We start from the raw sequence: 17,448 nt of genomic DNA, 5'->3' as shown, positions 1-17,448 counted from the left end.
CTTTCTCTGCCGAGACACCAGTCTCACTTGCCTTCTCCCTGCTACCAGGTGTTATCCTTGGCTCTTTCACATTGCCCGCTTCATTCCATGCCCGACCCTTCCACAGCCCATACTAGTTTTCAGGCTTCAGGGGGAAGCTAACATCGAGGAGAATTGGACCATGTCAGAAACAACAGGCTGAGCAAAGAGGGCATTCAAATAAGTGAAGTTTGGTAGTGAGAGGTGGACTGACTCTTTTCAAGAGTCCTTAATTACTTGTCTTCCTTCAACAAGACATACCCCCTTCTCTCACAAAATGTTCAGTCAAGGAGTAATTAGCATTCTAAGGGGGTAACATCATGATTCTTGAAAATGGCATGTACATCAATTTTGGGATGCACCGCATATTAACATACAAAATACCTCATGCTGAGGACCCAAAAATGGGACACCAAAACCTAGAGACCGCTTCTTAGATTGAAGGTCTGAGTTTATACTTCTTCTCAAAGCAATTCCCCTTTCCATCTAGGGGATAGTCTGTAGCAGGAAGAGATATTGAAAATTCCAGACAGCCCATAAATTATAAATCTATGTCCCTTTTCTGATTTACTTTTCTCAAACTGACATGGTTCTTTCCATCATACATGGATCATTACCAAAATTTATTTTTAACCTAAAAAAGGCTGAACTGAATGGTGCAGATTCAAGCCCACATCATCGCTGCACAGTCTGCCTGTGACTGCAACCACTGCAAAGAACATGGTTTGGGTAGGAGACATCTACAGTCCCCACTATTGAATTCTGTCTTCTCCTTATGAGCTGGATTCATGGTTCCAACCCTATCACTCCCCTCATGTAGCCATATATAATATTGGAAGTAAAGGATCCTAGACTGAAGGATGCCTGTTCTCTGCTGCAATTGTATGAAACAAACATCCTTCAGGGTTCTTAAGGTCAATTGCTGGTTTCTTAATGCCACATGTCACAACAATAGAAAGGTTGACTTCTTAAAGGGAGATACTGATGAGACGATGTGCATGATCTTTGATTGCATCTACCAGCTTTGAGTGGACAAGGATAGGAAAAGATCTCTCTCAGAGCTTCTATGGAAACTCCTTTTAGTGGTACTCCAAGGGAAAGAAGGGGTAACCATTTTTTGCTTTTTTTTTCATCAGTTATCTATTAGTGAACCTTTTGTATGCCTGGATTCTCAGTTTTATAATGGAAATTCTGTAATAAATACAGATTAGGGCCCACTGAACTGGATGGAAGTTCCCAGGTAAATGGCTTGCACTATTGAGCCCCTCTCATTTGTAGTAATGTAGACACTTTGGCCCAAATTCACACTAATGTCTCTGAGAGAAGAACACAGCCCTGCAAAGCCCTCCATTTACAAAAGGACCAAAATGAATCCAATGGAATTACTCCAGATTGACACCGGGGTGAGAATTGAGCACAGCCCTTTCCGTGCCCTGAATGGCCAACAGAATCAGAATCAACCTACACCGAGGTTTTTCTTTTTTGGGTCAGAGAGTGAAACAACCCTCTCTCACCACTAAGAACAAGAAGCCTATCAGTCCTAATTCATTTTAACACTCTGAACCACACGTCTGTCAAGTACACACTCTTTGGTAATATATGCAGTACAGTATCACATACAGTGTGCAGAGGCATGTAAAACGAAGACTAGTTTCTGAAATAAGAAATGTTTAGCACATTTGCTATTCTTGCAGTATCGATACAACATATTTTTCCTTGTTGGAAGGTAGAAAACTTATTTTGTCTTCACAAATGCACTAGAGTCTCATGCAGTATTCATTAGAAATATCTGCTTTTATCAGCAGGGATACTTAGACATGATCTGTTACTCTGGCTCATTTCCTTAAGTGATATTAGCTGGAAATGCTGCATTAGAACATCACGTAACACTTATAAAAAATGAATTATATGCAATCCTACTTACCATTGTTGCCACTTTAATTGAGATTAATCTCTGAGCAACAATTATTTCAGAGAGGACATATTTTATTCACATATTTCTGGTTGGTAAGATAGCAGTTTAAGGCTGTACTTAGAAAGCTAATATGTGACTACAGCTTACTGAGATGGTACACTGATTTACATTTCTTTTACTAATTCTTAAGACTAAATGAATCTACAAGGTTGGATGCACTATGCAAAATGTTGATGAGCATATCTGCAGTGCTCTGCCTCAGCCTAACAGAGAGCATGTTGTCCCTGGGGAATGCCTGTGCCACGTGTGCTCTGGCATGTGGCAAGTTACCCCAGGTGGGGTAGGAGAGGCTGGGGCCAGCACTGGGCTGGCCCCAGAAGCCTTATCTGGGTATCCAGGGGTCCAAAAAACCCTCTGCGCTACTCCCTAATGTAGCAAAACCCCCCGTTTTTTTTTAGTTTAAAAAAATGCATTCCTTCTCCTTCCCCAACCATTTCTGACTTTCTCTCTGCCCTCTCTATTGCTTATAAGTGATTTCAAGTAGTACTAGGTAATCTAAGTTCTTGCATACTATTATTGTAATAAGCCCCTTTTTATATATTGTAAATAGTGTTCTGTTTGTATTGATTTTTACTGTTTTATATTGTATTGCTATCATTTGTGCATTTATTTTATTGTTTCATATTAACATTGTATGATTTAGGCCTGCAATGTGGGTTGGCATGAGTGATGTCAAGTATCCATTTTGTGTGTTAGGTTCCCATCTTGTTCCCATGCCCTGTTGTGTAAGTATGTTGTAACCTATGACTCATACCTACCCCTCCTATGGAAACTGGCTCCTGAATGAATGGGGATGAATGAGGGTGCTTGAGAGACATTGGCAGTAGGTCTAAAAATAGCTCCCTCTGAATGACCGAACCATCAACTCAATGACCCAACCAGCACCTTGCATTGACCCTCCCTGGCTCAAGATTTGGAAGACAAAGACTGCTGCAGAAATAAGTCAACTCAACCATTACAGACACCTAAGACTGCATGTCCTTACCTAGGAGTGCATGTGCTCAATACACCAGGGCTGACTCTTGTCTGGGCACGCCCCTGCCACTAGGGTCATAGGTAGTCTGCCTCATAAAAAGGGGTAGTGAAGACAGACCCAGTGGGACACCCTCACCATCTGGACCAGCACCATGCCACACCACCTATCCACCCAAAGGCCCTGCCAGCGACCCCCTCTGGACAACACCTGCTAGACAAAGAACCCTTTCCAGCCTGGATAGGTAGCTATCACCCCCACCCTCTCTTCAACCAAGGACTTGGACTCTGTTTCTCTTCCCTACCTGGACTCCAACCCTTCCACTGAGTCTCTTTCTCCTGCTACCATTATGAATGTGTGCGTGCGTGCGCGCGCATGTTTGTGTGTGTGTGAACCAATAACTTCAGGGGGCTGTGTAGTGTGTTGTCTGTTTAATAAACCTGTTATTTTGAAACCCTGAGTTGGGTTTTTGTCTGTTTCCTGATTGTTTCCTCCTTGTCACCACTTATCTTCCCCCTGATCTCCCCCCTTTCTGCTTCAGTTTCCAGCCACAGTCTCCCAGCTTTTTGCCTCAGTTTCCAGCCTCAGAGCTTTCTGCCCCTCTGTTTCCTGGCTGTCTCCTCCTTGCTACCAGGCTTTTTCCCTTGGTTCCACCCTGGCACCACGTGACCCCGAGTAACTCCGGGGCCACTTGACCTAAAGTAACCCCAGCTCCCCTCCAGTCTGCCGGTTCTAATCCTGGCCCCAGCAACTTTCACTCCTGGCACTTTCACTCTCTCATTTTAACCCCCATCCATCTCACTCCTTCCCCTTCTTCTGGAGATCTTTGACCCTTGATTTCCCCTCCCATAGTCACCAAGCACCCTAGGTATCCCAAGTACCTCAAGCACACACATGCACACACCGTACCATCCAAGTTAGGAACTCTCCTGTGTGTATGTGTAGGTGGGTGGTATGTGTGTAAACTGGTGAATATATGTCATTGTGTGTTCGATATACGAATTAGTGATCCGCATGTGTGTATTGGGTGTGCGAGTATTGACAATTGATTTTTGTCTAGTATAGTGTATAGGTGCTTGAACTGATGATAAGTGTGCATGTGCCTAGGCTGGTAATTTTGGATGTGTATGTGCCTGAGTTGGTAGTATGTATGTGTGTGCCTGGTGGTGGTGTATGCATCTAGAGTGTGTGTGTGCATCGAATTGATTTGTGTGTGTGTATGTGCAATTGTATACCACGCCCTCCTGTCTAACAGCGCGATATTGAGATACTGAGCGTTGGCCTGACCCCACAGGGCAACACTTGCAGCACAGAGAACAGCAGAACAAACAGTATGTGGCACCACAGATGTGTCTGCAGTGCCATATACCGCATGGCCATGCTCGTCTGGATGTGGCCTGGGTGTCCTTTCCTACACTATTGCAGAAGAATGGAATTCATGATTACTGAAAGGCAAAATAGGGAAGGCAAAAGCCACCATATTTGTATGCAGAGAGCATGTATTTGTCTATAGACAAGGCAAGCATTTCTTAGGATGATCATTTTTATTGGACCAACTATGTCATTGGGAAAGTATACGAGCTATGGAATGCGAAAGATTCTTCATCAGGTTGCCTATAGACCACAACTGTCTATAGACCACACTTCTGTGATTTCTCTCTCTCACAGAAACGTCCAATTTAAAGTTAAGCACTGAACATGAGAAGTACTGATAGTTGCATCCCTCTAAAACACTCTAGTGTGACTGCAGAATGAAGGCAAACAGTTTCCTATAGCAGATCTCACAGCTCTGGGATAAACGTATTTGGAATAGCATAGGTCTAGGTCACAACACATGGATAGCTGTTTCTGAGCATGATCTTCCCTCAACACACATGGAAATTAAGCTTTTGAAGCACCATCTTCCTGCTACCAGGTGCCATTTACAGCCCCTGAGGGTTGGGGGATGTGGTGAGGGCAGAGGAAGTGGGAAGGGGTAAGACTAGATTGGAAACAGACTTTCCCCCTCAGGCCCACAAAGATTCTGGTAGTAAGTTAATACAGCCTGATACACTATTCACTTACCAGCAAAATCCCTTTGCAGGAAGGTATTCACCCAATCTTAAGGCACTCAGAGATTGGGAAGTATATGTCAGTAAGGTTTCAGGAGCAGTTACCCTGCTGAATATGGGTCTTGCACAATATTCTACCATTCTCAGTAAGTCCACATAATGGAATGTCTTTGTTTTAGCATTTTCCTTTTAAAATCCTAAAATGCTCTTCACAAAGAACTACCAGTATGTCAAAGACCTTAGCTCTGTCCCCTTTTGAATGCATATCATTGTTGTCATTTATAGCACTTCTACCATATTCTGTGAACTAGGTTAAGCAGCACAGAGTGTACCAGGCAGAAATATCTGGGGAATTATACAAGATTCCACAGCTTCATACCCTATTTTGTGTCAATGGCTATTTGTCATTTTTCAGGGTAGAAAAATCAGACTTTACATTGGTGTAATTCATAGGACATATTAGCTTCTTACTCACTACTGGACAGTATGGACAGGCTACAAGATATGCAAGATTTATTTCAATATAGTCAGTCTGTACAAGAATAAAGGTGACCACAGCAACTGTAACTACTATCATAGAATTTCACTACTAAGCATTATTGGAAAGATTATTGCTCAGGTGGTGCTCAGAAGACTTCAGATCCTTGCTGACTGTGTTTACCATGAGTCGTACTACAGCTTCAGAGCTAGTAGGTCCAACATAGATACGATCTTCTCACTCCAACATATAAAAAAAAATGTAGGCAACAAAGGAGACCTCTCTATATAGCCTTTACTGACCTTACCAAAGCCTTTGAATTTGTCAGTAGAAAAGGCTTAATCAAAATATTGGAAAAGATTGGTTGTCTATCAAAACTCCTCAGCATAATCCACACTTTCCATGTGGGAAACAGCTATGATGGATCAACATCTGAGGCTTTTGAGATTCGAAGTGGAGTCGAGCAGGGCTGTGTTTTTGTCCCAAACCTGCTAGGTATTTTCTTTTCTTTTCTTCAGCCGTATGCTTTTGGGACCACCACTGAAGGTATTTATCTACATACATGCTCAAATGGAAAAGTATTTAACCTTACATGCTTTAAAGTGAAGACTAAAACGTGGAAAGTTTTGACTCATGAGATGCTGGTTTGCTGATGATGCTGCACTGATAGCCCACATAGAGAGTGACCTTCAAAGCCACATTTGTTGCTTTGCTCATGCGTGCCAAGGGTTTGGTCTCACAATCAGCATCATGAAGACCAGTGTTATGGGCCAGAACACTGATTCAGCACCAGCAATCACAATAGGTGAAAATTTACTGGATGTTGTAAGTACATTTACATACTGGTGCCATTGTTACCAGCAGCTTGATACTTGAGGTCAAACTGAATAACCATACTGGCAAAGCATCACGTATCACGAGCAGGTTGAGCAACAACAAGCTGACTGTTAAAACCAAGGTCAAGGTATATCATGCTTGTGTTATCAACACCCTTTTGTAAGGAAAAATCCTGAACCATATACTCTACTCAAGAAAAGTGCCTCAACAATTTCCACTTTTGTTGCTTTTGCAGCATTCTAGGAATTTCGTAGCAGGACAAAGGTTCCTATGCGGAGGTCTTGGAACATGCCAACATTCTGATCACCCATTGTCTTTTCAGTCAGTGTCAACTCTGACGGTTTGGTCATATGCAGAGAATGGACAATGGCTGTATACCAAAGATCTCTTGTACGGAGAACTCTTTACATGAAGAAGACCATGCGAGATCTTTATCTCCATTTCAAAGTTTGCAAGAGCAATACGAAGGCAATGAACATTGAGCCAAACAAAGGTGGGGACACTGCTGAGTACTGAAGTGCTTGATCACAATCTACTAAGCATGGAATGGAGATGTTTGAAGAAGGAAGAGCCCAACAGCCAGAGGAGAGAACCCCACACCACATTCAGGGCTTAGATACAAATTTCACGTGTGATAAGTGTGGAAGGGACTGTCACTCAAGAACTGGGCTCTACAGCCACACTCGCATATGTTCAACAAGCTGATGCCTTAGCACGAATCTGCTCTCTCATGAGACAGATGCCTATTGCCAATAATTTCTAGGAGAAATGGGTGTTTAATGGAACTGCTGTGTCCTATAGAAAGACACTTAAAAAGATATTCCCCTATTGCATTTTGTTTTATATTCGAGTTGTAACACTTGCTGTTTACACTAAACTTTTGCAATGTTCAGTAAAAGTTGTTTATACCGCTAAGAAGTTTTTCTATTCAAAGTTAGCTTTTGAAATCATCTTAAAATACACAGTCTGAAAATTAAGCCAGATGGCCAATCTGTTTACATCTATTGCAGGTTAAATCCTCCATATGTCAATAGCCCTAACCTGAGTTGGGTGTGGCCCAGGAGACTTTTAGGATTTGCTTTTAGGCTTTTAAAAACAATGTCCAATGTGATAAAAGCACTTTTGCATTGTTTTTCTACCAATGCAGTTTTAACAAGGACATTAAATGCATATGCAAAATTCTTAAATTATTTAAATGAAATAAAAAGGCCCTTTCCTTACTAATGGCTAGATGGTCAAATTCCATCTTAATCAGCCAAGATGGGTATGCAAATTCTGCAAGCCATGAGGTATTGATATATGTGCCTGGGCAAACAGCCATGAAAGGAAATAGGATTTTTCACTCACAGCATCTGCCAACAGGCAGTAGTAGTCACCTGGCTCCTGATTAAATATAAATATAATGAATCATACCCATTACAACTGCTGTGTAGCCAGAATTACTGAGTTGTGTATGATACAAGGTATTTCTGATGAAATATCACAGAAACAGAACAAAATGAATCATAAACATTTACAGCATTAATTCATAGGACATAAGACAGAACTGCCTTTCCTTTGTAGTACAGTACCTGCTTTTGATGTTGCAACAGTTCTACCGTCTGCAGCTGTGGTCCATGATCAGTGCTCTCTGCCTTGGAATGTTGGGAATAATCTGTCAGTGCAAACACAAGGTCCTCCTCCTCCTCCTCCTCCTCCTCCTCATCTTGATTTGGGTCATCTCCTTTTTGTTCAGACTGAATGCCAAACTCTGGTAGGGCATCAAGGTGTTCAATCTAAAATGGCAAGAGATTTCACTCATGGATACTGTTTCTATACAAGTAGTACAGTAACAAAAACCTACTGAAAATCTAGGAAAAGGGATTGTTGTTCCTCCTTTTGTCCCTTTAGACTGCTATTTATTATTTGCTTGAATCATATTATATAAAATAACATGGAGGCACAACTGAAAACATTAAAATAACTGAAGCAATACAGTACTTGATGTTAAATGACTTAGTTCATCTGAACAGAATAACATACTAGCATTTATAAATGGCCTCACCATCTCTTCCAATTCCAATAACTATAGAAGATAACTGCTGAAATGGTCATTGGTTTTAGTCTTGGTCTCTTACTAATATACAACTGCACACTTCTCCCTGGCCTCCACAAAAGGAAAAAAAAAAATCAGAGGGTTTTATATAATACAAATTATATATTAATTTGGTAATGTAAAACCCCCTCTGCAATAATAGGATAGTATATGATGAAGAAAAAGTGTTACAAGCAAGATGTACATAAAATGTTATCTACACTATAACCAATTAGTTAGCATAGGCCTCAGGATTACATGAACTGGAAAAATAATTATCCTCTTCTCAGGGATTTTGGTTAGGGCAGGAGACTGAAAATGCATTTTTCCAAGTCAGATTATTTAAAGACAAATTAGTCTGGGTAGCCACCTGGGCTAGGGATAGAAGTTACACATAAACAGGGATAAGCAATCAGAAACTGGTTCAGATCTGTAACATAACAGGGCCAGGGACAGACATTCAAAAAGCCTGCGCCTGAATTGATTCAATTTTTGCAGGTTAGTCTAAGCTGACTAGGGTGAACTGGTTTGAAACTGGACAAACATTCTCTCTGGACTGAGAAAATTCAGGGACATGCCTGCAGTGGCTCAGATGAGAAGCTGGGGGGTGCTAGAGCAGCCCTCCCTTCCCTTCTGCAGGGAGCTGACCTGAGGGGGGCGTGGCCAGGCCCCAGCAGGACTCTCTCATTAGGGATGTCTGCCTGCGCAGTCCCAGTCTTTTCCCTGCTGGCTGCTCAAGGGGTGGGAGTGTTGCCAGTCCCCAGCCCTGGGCTAGCACTCTGAGGCAACCGGGGGTGTGCAGTGCATGCATCTGTTGATGATACGGAGCTTTTCAATCTTCCTCCCTGCTTTGTCATACTGTATGCAGCAAATTGACAGGCGAGCAAACCAGTGGAAGGGGCAGGGGCAGGGCTGGGGCTGATAACGGTCCTTATCATCCAATTAGCAAAACAATATCCTCTCTCCACATTACTTCAAACTTCTTAAACAGCTTACTGGCTGACCTGTTGATTAGCTTCAAAGCCCTAAGCAGTCACTGTTCTGTCTGCCTATCCTAGTGATATTGGAGAGAGAGACACACACAGACACCTCTCAGCATTAGCTAGCATACCAAATGCTGGCTACGGTCCCTGCTGTGGTAGAGAGGAGGAAGGGATCTTTGTTTAAGCAGTGAGTGGTTAAGGGGGGAGGGGGGGAGGCAAGAGGGGAGCATGGGGAAGCCAGCAGACCCTGCTGTGCCTGCAAGTCTGTGCTGAGCTCCAGCCAGGGAGCAGAGGGAAGGGGCCAGCCCTGCTGTGGAGCAGAGAGCCCTGCCCAGCCCAGAGAGCATGCCGGGATGCTGGGGGACTCTGATTTAACTTAAACCATCAAGGGGTCTGAGACAGTCATTGCATAAACTGGTTTGAGCCAAATCAGTCAAGTCTGATACAACATTCAACCAGGTTTATCTCAAACCAGTTTCAGCCATTTTCAAACTGGTTTATGTCCACTGAACATCTGTTCAGTTACAGGATTAAACCAATTTCTGATCACGTATGTTTATATGTAGTGTCTCATAGATTTTATAAATTTTTGTGGTCAGAAGGGACCTCAGTAGATCGAATCTGATCCACTGCCCTGGGAAGGAAAGAGCGCTGGGGTCAGACGCCCCCAGCCAGGTGCTTGCCCAGTCTCCTCTTAAAGACCTCCAAGGTAGGGGAGAGCACCATCACCCTTGGAAGCCCAATCTAGATTCTGGTAACCCTTACCATATAGAAGTTCTTCCTAATGTCTAATCTAATTTTTGTCCCTAGCCCAGAAGTTCAATGCACATAAACCACTTTTAAAATGTCCGAAACTAACTTACGATAAACCTGGATGGATGTAGTATCAGATTTAACTGATTTAGTTTTAATCAGTTTATTCAACTTGTGTTCCAGATCTTCTGCAGATTCAAGTTAACTCACAGTCCCCTGCATCCCAGGATGCTTTGTACCTCCCCCGCAAACACCCCCCCTCACAAAGTGGGTAGGCTAGCCTTGGCCCATGCTGTCTGCTCCAGCCAAGCAGGGAGGTGTGCTCTAGTACCCCCTGGCTTTTGGCCTGCACCACTGCAGGCATGTGGCTGCATTTTCAGAATCAAAAGTGAAGGTCTGTTCACTTGCTTGCTGATTCAATCTATGCAGTTTAGACTAATCTGAGAAGATTGAATTAATTCAGCCTTAGACATTTTGACTGTCTGTATTTAGCCCTTGACACTCCATAAAGGACCCTTTGTCAAAGCTCATGTTCTGAAAATTCAGCCCTTTAAAAATGGGTCTGGTTAGGCATTCAAAATCACTAGTTAGTTTTGAAATTCTTGACCTAAGTTATTTTTTACATGCTGCATGAGAAAAAAACCCACCCAATTATTACGTGACCCTTGTTGATGGTGATGTGTGTGCCTATGAAGGAAAGGAATGTACAAGAATGAACCACTGCCGAATTCTCACGTTATGATGTGTGACTTGACTGCCAGCTTGAAAACTAAGTAGTTTTTCATCTGTATACCTGAGAGTTTTCTGAAAAACAAGCTGTATATCAGCCCACAGATATATTCATCTTTTCAGATATAATTCAGAGTCCAATTATTAGGAAATATATTTGGCTTTCATTTCTGTTGTGAGATGCATGTTAGGCCATGGCTTGCTTGATATATAGCTAGCTTGGAGGGTTTGATTGAGCAGTAGTCTAGTGATGTCCCATGGATTATGCTTAACTGCAAGACTTTTTTTAAAAGACCTATAAACTTGAGTTTTCAATTGCATTTTAGTTTCATGTAAGCTAACAGATAATGATGGAGATGTTGTTTCTGCTCTATAGTTGAGGTCTGCGCTAAATTCAGGGATAGCCAACTATTTACTGAGCTCATGACAACACTAGCAGTCCCATTCATCCTTGGGGCTTGATGACTCCACTGAATGAAATGGGCCAGTTACCTCAAATATGTCCTCCCCTTCATCCTCCATTTGCTTGCCTTGCCGCCAGTGTTTCAGCAGCCACTTTAATTTAACATACAGCAGAAAAGTGCTTTGTCTGAAGTGCCTGAGTTCTTGCTGCATCAGATTTTTCTCCTGGCTCCAGGTTTTCTCTTCCAGTTTGTTCTGCAAAGTCAAGCTCTGCACCTCCAAATCTTTCCTCCGTATAGTCTGCAGATGTTCCTCTTCCAGCTTCAATGCAATAAGAGATAAAATATCAATAAGGTATTGTCCTTAAGGACCCACTGATTTGTTTTCAGTTGTGATAGACAAACTGCTGTTTGTAATTTTAAGCAATATTAGCTATTCACTTGGCAAGAGGTCTAACTTTCAAAGAATAAAAAGACAATGGCTTAAAGAACTAATGTAATCAACTGCACACAAATAACCTAGTAAAGAAATGTGCAGTTTGTTTACATTAAAGACAAGAATTCTGCTACATAAACATTTTTATGCCCTTCATACTTCTCATTCCTCTTTTCCTTGTATCCTTTCAATATGTCCCCTGCATGGCCCTCAGCCCACAATGGTTGCATACAAAGCTCATTTATTAATTAGATTTTCAACCATGCCTGTAAAATAAGTATATAATAATCCTTCAGACAAGCTGGAATTCTAGCTTCTCTCTTCTTCACGTGCCATCACTCTTTAAGAATATATATTCCTATCACTCTCAGGAGACAGAGCTCCATTGTCATTCATGTCCAGCATCTCAGAAACAAGTCACAGATTTCTTACACTAGCTCTGAGAATTCATACTTGGAAAACTTCTGTGAGCCAGTTCATAATAAACTCCGACAGGTTCACATCCAACTAGAGCAGAGATGCACAGCACACTATGGCTCAAGACACTAGCCAACTGAGCCTCAACAGTCCTTGACCGAGTTCTAACTTTACAAACACCAGAAAAGGTTTGCAATTTGAAAATTAAACATTAATCAGTTTTTTGAGGTAAATCTACTAGACAAGTCATTCTTCAAATGCAACTTCTGTCTGTACATGTGAAAACGAGATAATGGGATGACCTGGTACTAATAGCACTTACATAAATTTACCTTTCAGCAATGCCAATATTGATATATTTCTATTTAATGAGTACTAATTACTACTAATGAGGGAAAGGCATTTGGAAAAGGAATACAGAAATGTAATTTAACTGTCTTATGTCATGTTTAATTTCCTTTTAGATCACTAGATTATGTGAAATAGTAGTTTATTTGTTAGTTACTAATCCAGTACATGAAATTAATGAAAACCATAATAAACTATCATGAGTTTTGAAAAAAAACCAAACAGAGTATGTCCTGCAATGGACAACATCTTCCTAACTACGGAAAATACCTGGGAGGTTCATTTTCAGGAGACTAAGTGGAAAAACATAATTTCTATTAACGGTACCAGAGATATACATCTAATTTCCTTTGAAAGCTTCAAACCCTACAAGTGGCCTACCATTCCATGATAAACACTCATCTAAAGTAAGAAACCCTAACCCTATCACGCATGAAAATATTTGGCTTCAACAATACAAAAATGCAACACCTATGTAGTAAAGCTTCAAAAGGAGCTCTCCAAAATGTATACCCAACGCACCATCTTATTTGCTAGAAGGATGTTAGAGTGAAATTAGTTCATGAGCAAATGCTTTAAATAACCATAAAAAAACATGTAAATGAACTCCTGATTGAATCAGAAAGTTTTACAAAAACATACACAATTTAAATGTTTGTAATTTATCTTAAAAGTAATTTAAATAAAAAAATAGAATAACCTAAAAATGCATGTTCAGATTTTAATTGTGTTAATGGGATTGCATATTGAGGACAGAATTTAGATCACCATCATGTCATGCTGCCAAAAAATAGTATATTTAAATTATTATGAATGTTATTTGTGCTGGTATAAATTAATATAACTGGGGTTAACATAACCTTGTTCCACTAAACTAAAATGAAGATATGTTAAATGCATCCAAGATCTGTGAATCATTTCCACAAGAAATCCTGGAGGATGATAAATAAAGGCATAATGTACACAGGATGGGCATAATTTGGAAAAGTGAAGAATCCAGATGTTTTATTCTTTTTTTTTTTCAAAACAGACTTCTGGATTTAAGTCTGAGTGGCTTTTGTTTGTTTAGTTTTTATTAATATTTATAAGAAATAATGGGCTAATTCATCATAGTTTAGTATTCCATAAACTCTGGCAAAGGGCCCTCATAAAAGAAACTCCACAGGGGTCTAGGCTGGGACAACAAATAGTAGCTACAACCGCAGACAGAAAAAAAGAGTTTTAAGCTGCAGGCACAGCTTCTGAAATAGATACATATCCAATTTTGCTAGGAAGTGAATCAGTTTAGTCATTTCCTACAGAGACTTCCATCAGCAGAGCTTCTATGGAGCTTGCATAAAATTTAAAGTTGCCCCATTAGAAAACTTGAGAGAGACCACGGGCATGATCATTCAGATGTGGTAATATTATCTGGCACAGGGAGGTGCATTTTACTCCTCTGCGGCTGTTGAATTTGTTCATCAAGTACAGTTTGAAAATGTTAGTTCAATATCAAGCCAAGAATTTAGCCAAGAAATTCTGCAAATAATTCCTTGTTGGCTACAGTCAGACTAAGTTCTTTGGGTAAATGTTATATCTTTTATTAGACCAACTGAATAGTTGTAAAAATTATTCTTTACAAGCTGTAAAGCTACAGATTTGTTAGCTACAGATCACAAAACAACTGTTTGGTAACAAAAGTCATGTTACAAGCACGAAGCAACAAAAGTAGTGGGCATGAGGCACTGAGAAATGCAAGGAGGCCCCAATTATGGTCTCACTCACATGGTTGTAACTCACGGACTATAGTGATGTATCTGATTAGTGGGATCAGAATCAGGTCTACAGGGTTGAGCTGGGTTTCTAGAGTTCAAGCACACGTTCTTCCAATGCCATATGGAGAACTGAAACATGAAAGAGCTGAAAGGCAATCTTTCTCTGTGACATGACACCTTTCTGTGCCTTTTTCTTCCTCATCCTTTTCTGACTTGCCTATTAAGATCATCAACTCTTTGGAGAAAGAAATGTGTTTGTACAGTAAGATGGGCCATCCATCTCAGCCCTGCCATTTCACAATAAGCCATTCTTTTTAAGGTAATGAATGTAAACTTCTTGGGAATATTTGTTTTTGGCTAATGTGTATGGGAATCAAGCTGCAGAAAGCTCAAAGATGTCAGCTTACATTCAACTAACTTCCAGGTTCTTAATTTTCTTAGATCTTTTTTAAATTAAAAAAAAAAATCAAGCCTTTGGGAGTGAACAGTAACATGTAGATACACTTCCCTTTTTTTGCCAAACAAAATTGTATTCTGCAGGTTGTGGTCAAGTGTCTCCCCCACTGGATGGGTTTCGTATTTACCTGAATGATCCTCTCTGTAAACTTTTCTTGCTCCTCTTGGTGAAGTCTTGTCTCCTGCTCAAGTTGAGCCTGAAGCTCCTGTATCGATACATTCTGTACAGGTAAAACATGGGAATCCCTGAGCTGATCAGTAGGACAAAGGGATAGGTTTAGTGGAAAGTGTGTCTTAATAGTGTAAAAAAATCCGTTGGACAGACATCCGCACAATGCACAATTATACACAGTTATAAGCAAAGCATAGCATGCTAAGATGTAGCAATGCCCTAAATATGTAGGAGGATTTCTTATGTCATTACCTAGTAAAAAAAATAAAAGTAGGATCTTAATGTTAGATATTAAATTTCCTTCAGGTGTGATCCTCCAGCCCTTATTACTTCCACTGAAGTAACTGGAACTAAGGGCTGCAGAATCAGGCACTCTTCATGGTCTGCCTATATTATCTGGTAGTTTATTCTTACAATTTAAGGTATGCACTTTTAACATCACAGCAAAAACCATCAACCACACTGAACCTTATTTTTATTTGTTTGTAAAAGTTTTTGACAATTCATATGATGGGATGTCATTCATTAAGACAATAATTTTTTTTTGCATCAAAATGGTCCTTCCCTTTTGGTGCAGGACAGCTTTTGCACAAGTCACATTTTTACTTCTAATAACATTTCTACTCCATATTATAAAGTGGCTAAAATTACACCATGCAACTCTTTATTTACTGCATCTCAATAATTTTGTGTATCAAATGCACTCAGATATGATTCTTAGGTCAATCTTACACTGTCACCCTGGGGTCTGACTATATCCCTCCTTTTCCAGAATAATATTCAATTTAATCTTAAAGCCACCTACATCCCTATGAATTTGATGTTCCATAAATGTTATTTCTGAAAATTATTTAATTAAAAAACAAGGATTCAATAAACAAATGTGACACATTTATTGACACCAAGGATCAAAACAAAACAACACAACACACTAATCTCATAGCAATTTGTTTCCTGCATCAGCATTTCTGTGTGTCTCATTTTGTACCTCTTGAATATTTAGGCTCTGGCTGTTTATAGGTATGGATAGGACAGTCAAGCTGAACATTATTGGTTCAAAGAGATAGTCATTTCCAGATGTGGAAAACAATGTTACTCAAAATGGAAACTCACACTGCCATTTTTACTGTCACTTGTCTGGACAGAGCGGTACTTTACTAAAGGGACCACTGGAGTCCTGAATGTATACATTCTCACTTTTTAGTACTTCAGACACTTAAAGCTATAATATAAACATTATTCGGGACTGATACATTCCTTCTTTAACTAACATTAGGAAGTACAGTTGACTTGTGTATGCATCAGTTCTGCACCTGAAGAAAGTGAGCTCTGTAGTCCTGCAGTATGTACATTTAAACTGATCATTGATGAGCTGTCTCATTACCTATTAAGTCTATTTTTTCTTATGAATTATAATATACTTACACATTTTTTAATCATTTAAGGCCAATTCCTCTTGCAGTCAGTTAGGAAAATAATGATTTTAAAAGAACCGTTGTACAGAGATTGGCCTTTTTTTGGCAAATCTTGATATTGTTACAAAAGACCTTCAGAACCCTTTGAAGGCGGTCTTGATTTGGCAGGGGTATGTCATTTCAGCTCTCTCATGTAGCAAGAGAAGTCTTTCCTTAATGACTTTTATTATTTTCTCTCTCATTTTCATTAGGTTGTGCTTAGAATATGATATGTAAGAATCAATATATGTGGTTAATTAGCATGCAGTTGCAGAAAAGTATGTCACCTGTTTCAGAAAGTTGTGATTATCTAGAGTGACATGAAATGTATTTTATGAAAATAAGTATTCCAGTGACAACTTTTTAGTGCTGATAATGATAATTTTAAAAGATTCCATGTGGTTTAATGGAAAGAGCAGGATTTATCTAAAAAAAAATGTAAGAAGCTTTTTCAAAATCCATAAGAAATCAATTATTTTAATATAATTCTCTAGAGTAATTCACATTTGGGAAGTTAGAAAAATATTGTTCATATCAGGATTTATGAAAAATGGAAGCTGAAACATAACAACAAAAATTCTTAGAAAGTTGGGGAATTATCACAGATAATTTGACACTTCTTTCTGTTTTTGCTGCATATTACTTCATTTTATATAGGGATAAAATGGTACTTAGTAATTTGCTAAAGACTAGATGGTCAATTCTTCACTTATAGCTACAGGTACATTATAATAGATTATACCCGAACAATTAGGACAAGAAATGTTTTATGAAGTTTTTCAATCAGACAGAAGCCTGATTATGCCCGAGTACAGCCAGGTTTCTAGGAACCTTTAAAATTGCTGGAATTACTGGTGAGAGACTGAATGAGCTGTCAGAATTGATAGAGTACTTATATATATTGATAGAGTACTCATATACTCCATATATTGATAGAGTACTCAGATACAAGCACTCAAAAAAGGTTTACTTTTTTGTCCCACAGAGAGCCTGCTCCTACCTCAGTTTTCCCCTCTGTCCAAACTAGAAGTTTCTTCATGTCTTTACATATGTTATAAAAACTCTTGGACTTGCTTCCTTAACTGCAAAGAATTCCAAATAACTTCAGTGGATTTGGGGGCTGCTAAGGACCTTGTAGA

At 39.8% G+C, this 17,448-nt stretch overlaps 1 protein-coding gene across 2 annotated transcripts in view; it reads right to left on the bottom strand.

The window, feature by feature from the left end:
* The window catches only part of MTCL1 (microtubule crosslinking factor 1), a 184,607-nt gene that overhangs the window by 36,553 nt on the left and 130,606 nt on the right, over window positions 1–17,448 (bottom strand). For both annotated transcript variants that reach the window (XM_025204252.1, XM_025204253.1), the window contains 3 exons: window positions 14,812–14,934; window positions 11,364–11,594; window positions 7,904–8,107 (listed from right to left, as the gene is read on the bottom strand). In XM_025204252.1, coding sequence (XP_025060037.1) covers window positions 7,904–8,107; window positions 11,364–11,594; window positions 14,812–14,934 — 558 coding nt within the window. The remainder of the gene's footprint in view (window positions 1–7,903; window positions 8,108–11,363; window positions 11,595–14,811; window positions 14,935–17,448) is intronic.

The sequence above is a fragment of the Alligator sinensis genome, unplaced genomic scaffold, assembly GCF_000455745.1.
Source record: "Alligator sinensis unplaced genomic scaffold, ASM45574v1 scaffold597_1, whole genome shotgun sequence".
NCBI classification, from domain to species: Eukaryota; Metazoa; Chordata; order Crocodylia; family Alligatoridae; genus Alligator; species Alligator sinensis.
Note: the sequence above shows the minus strand (reverse complement) of the source record. Positions and strands in the feature narration are given on the sequence as shown.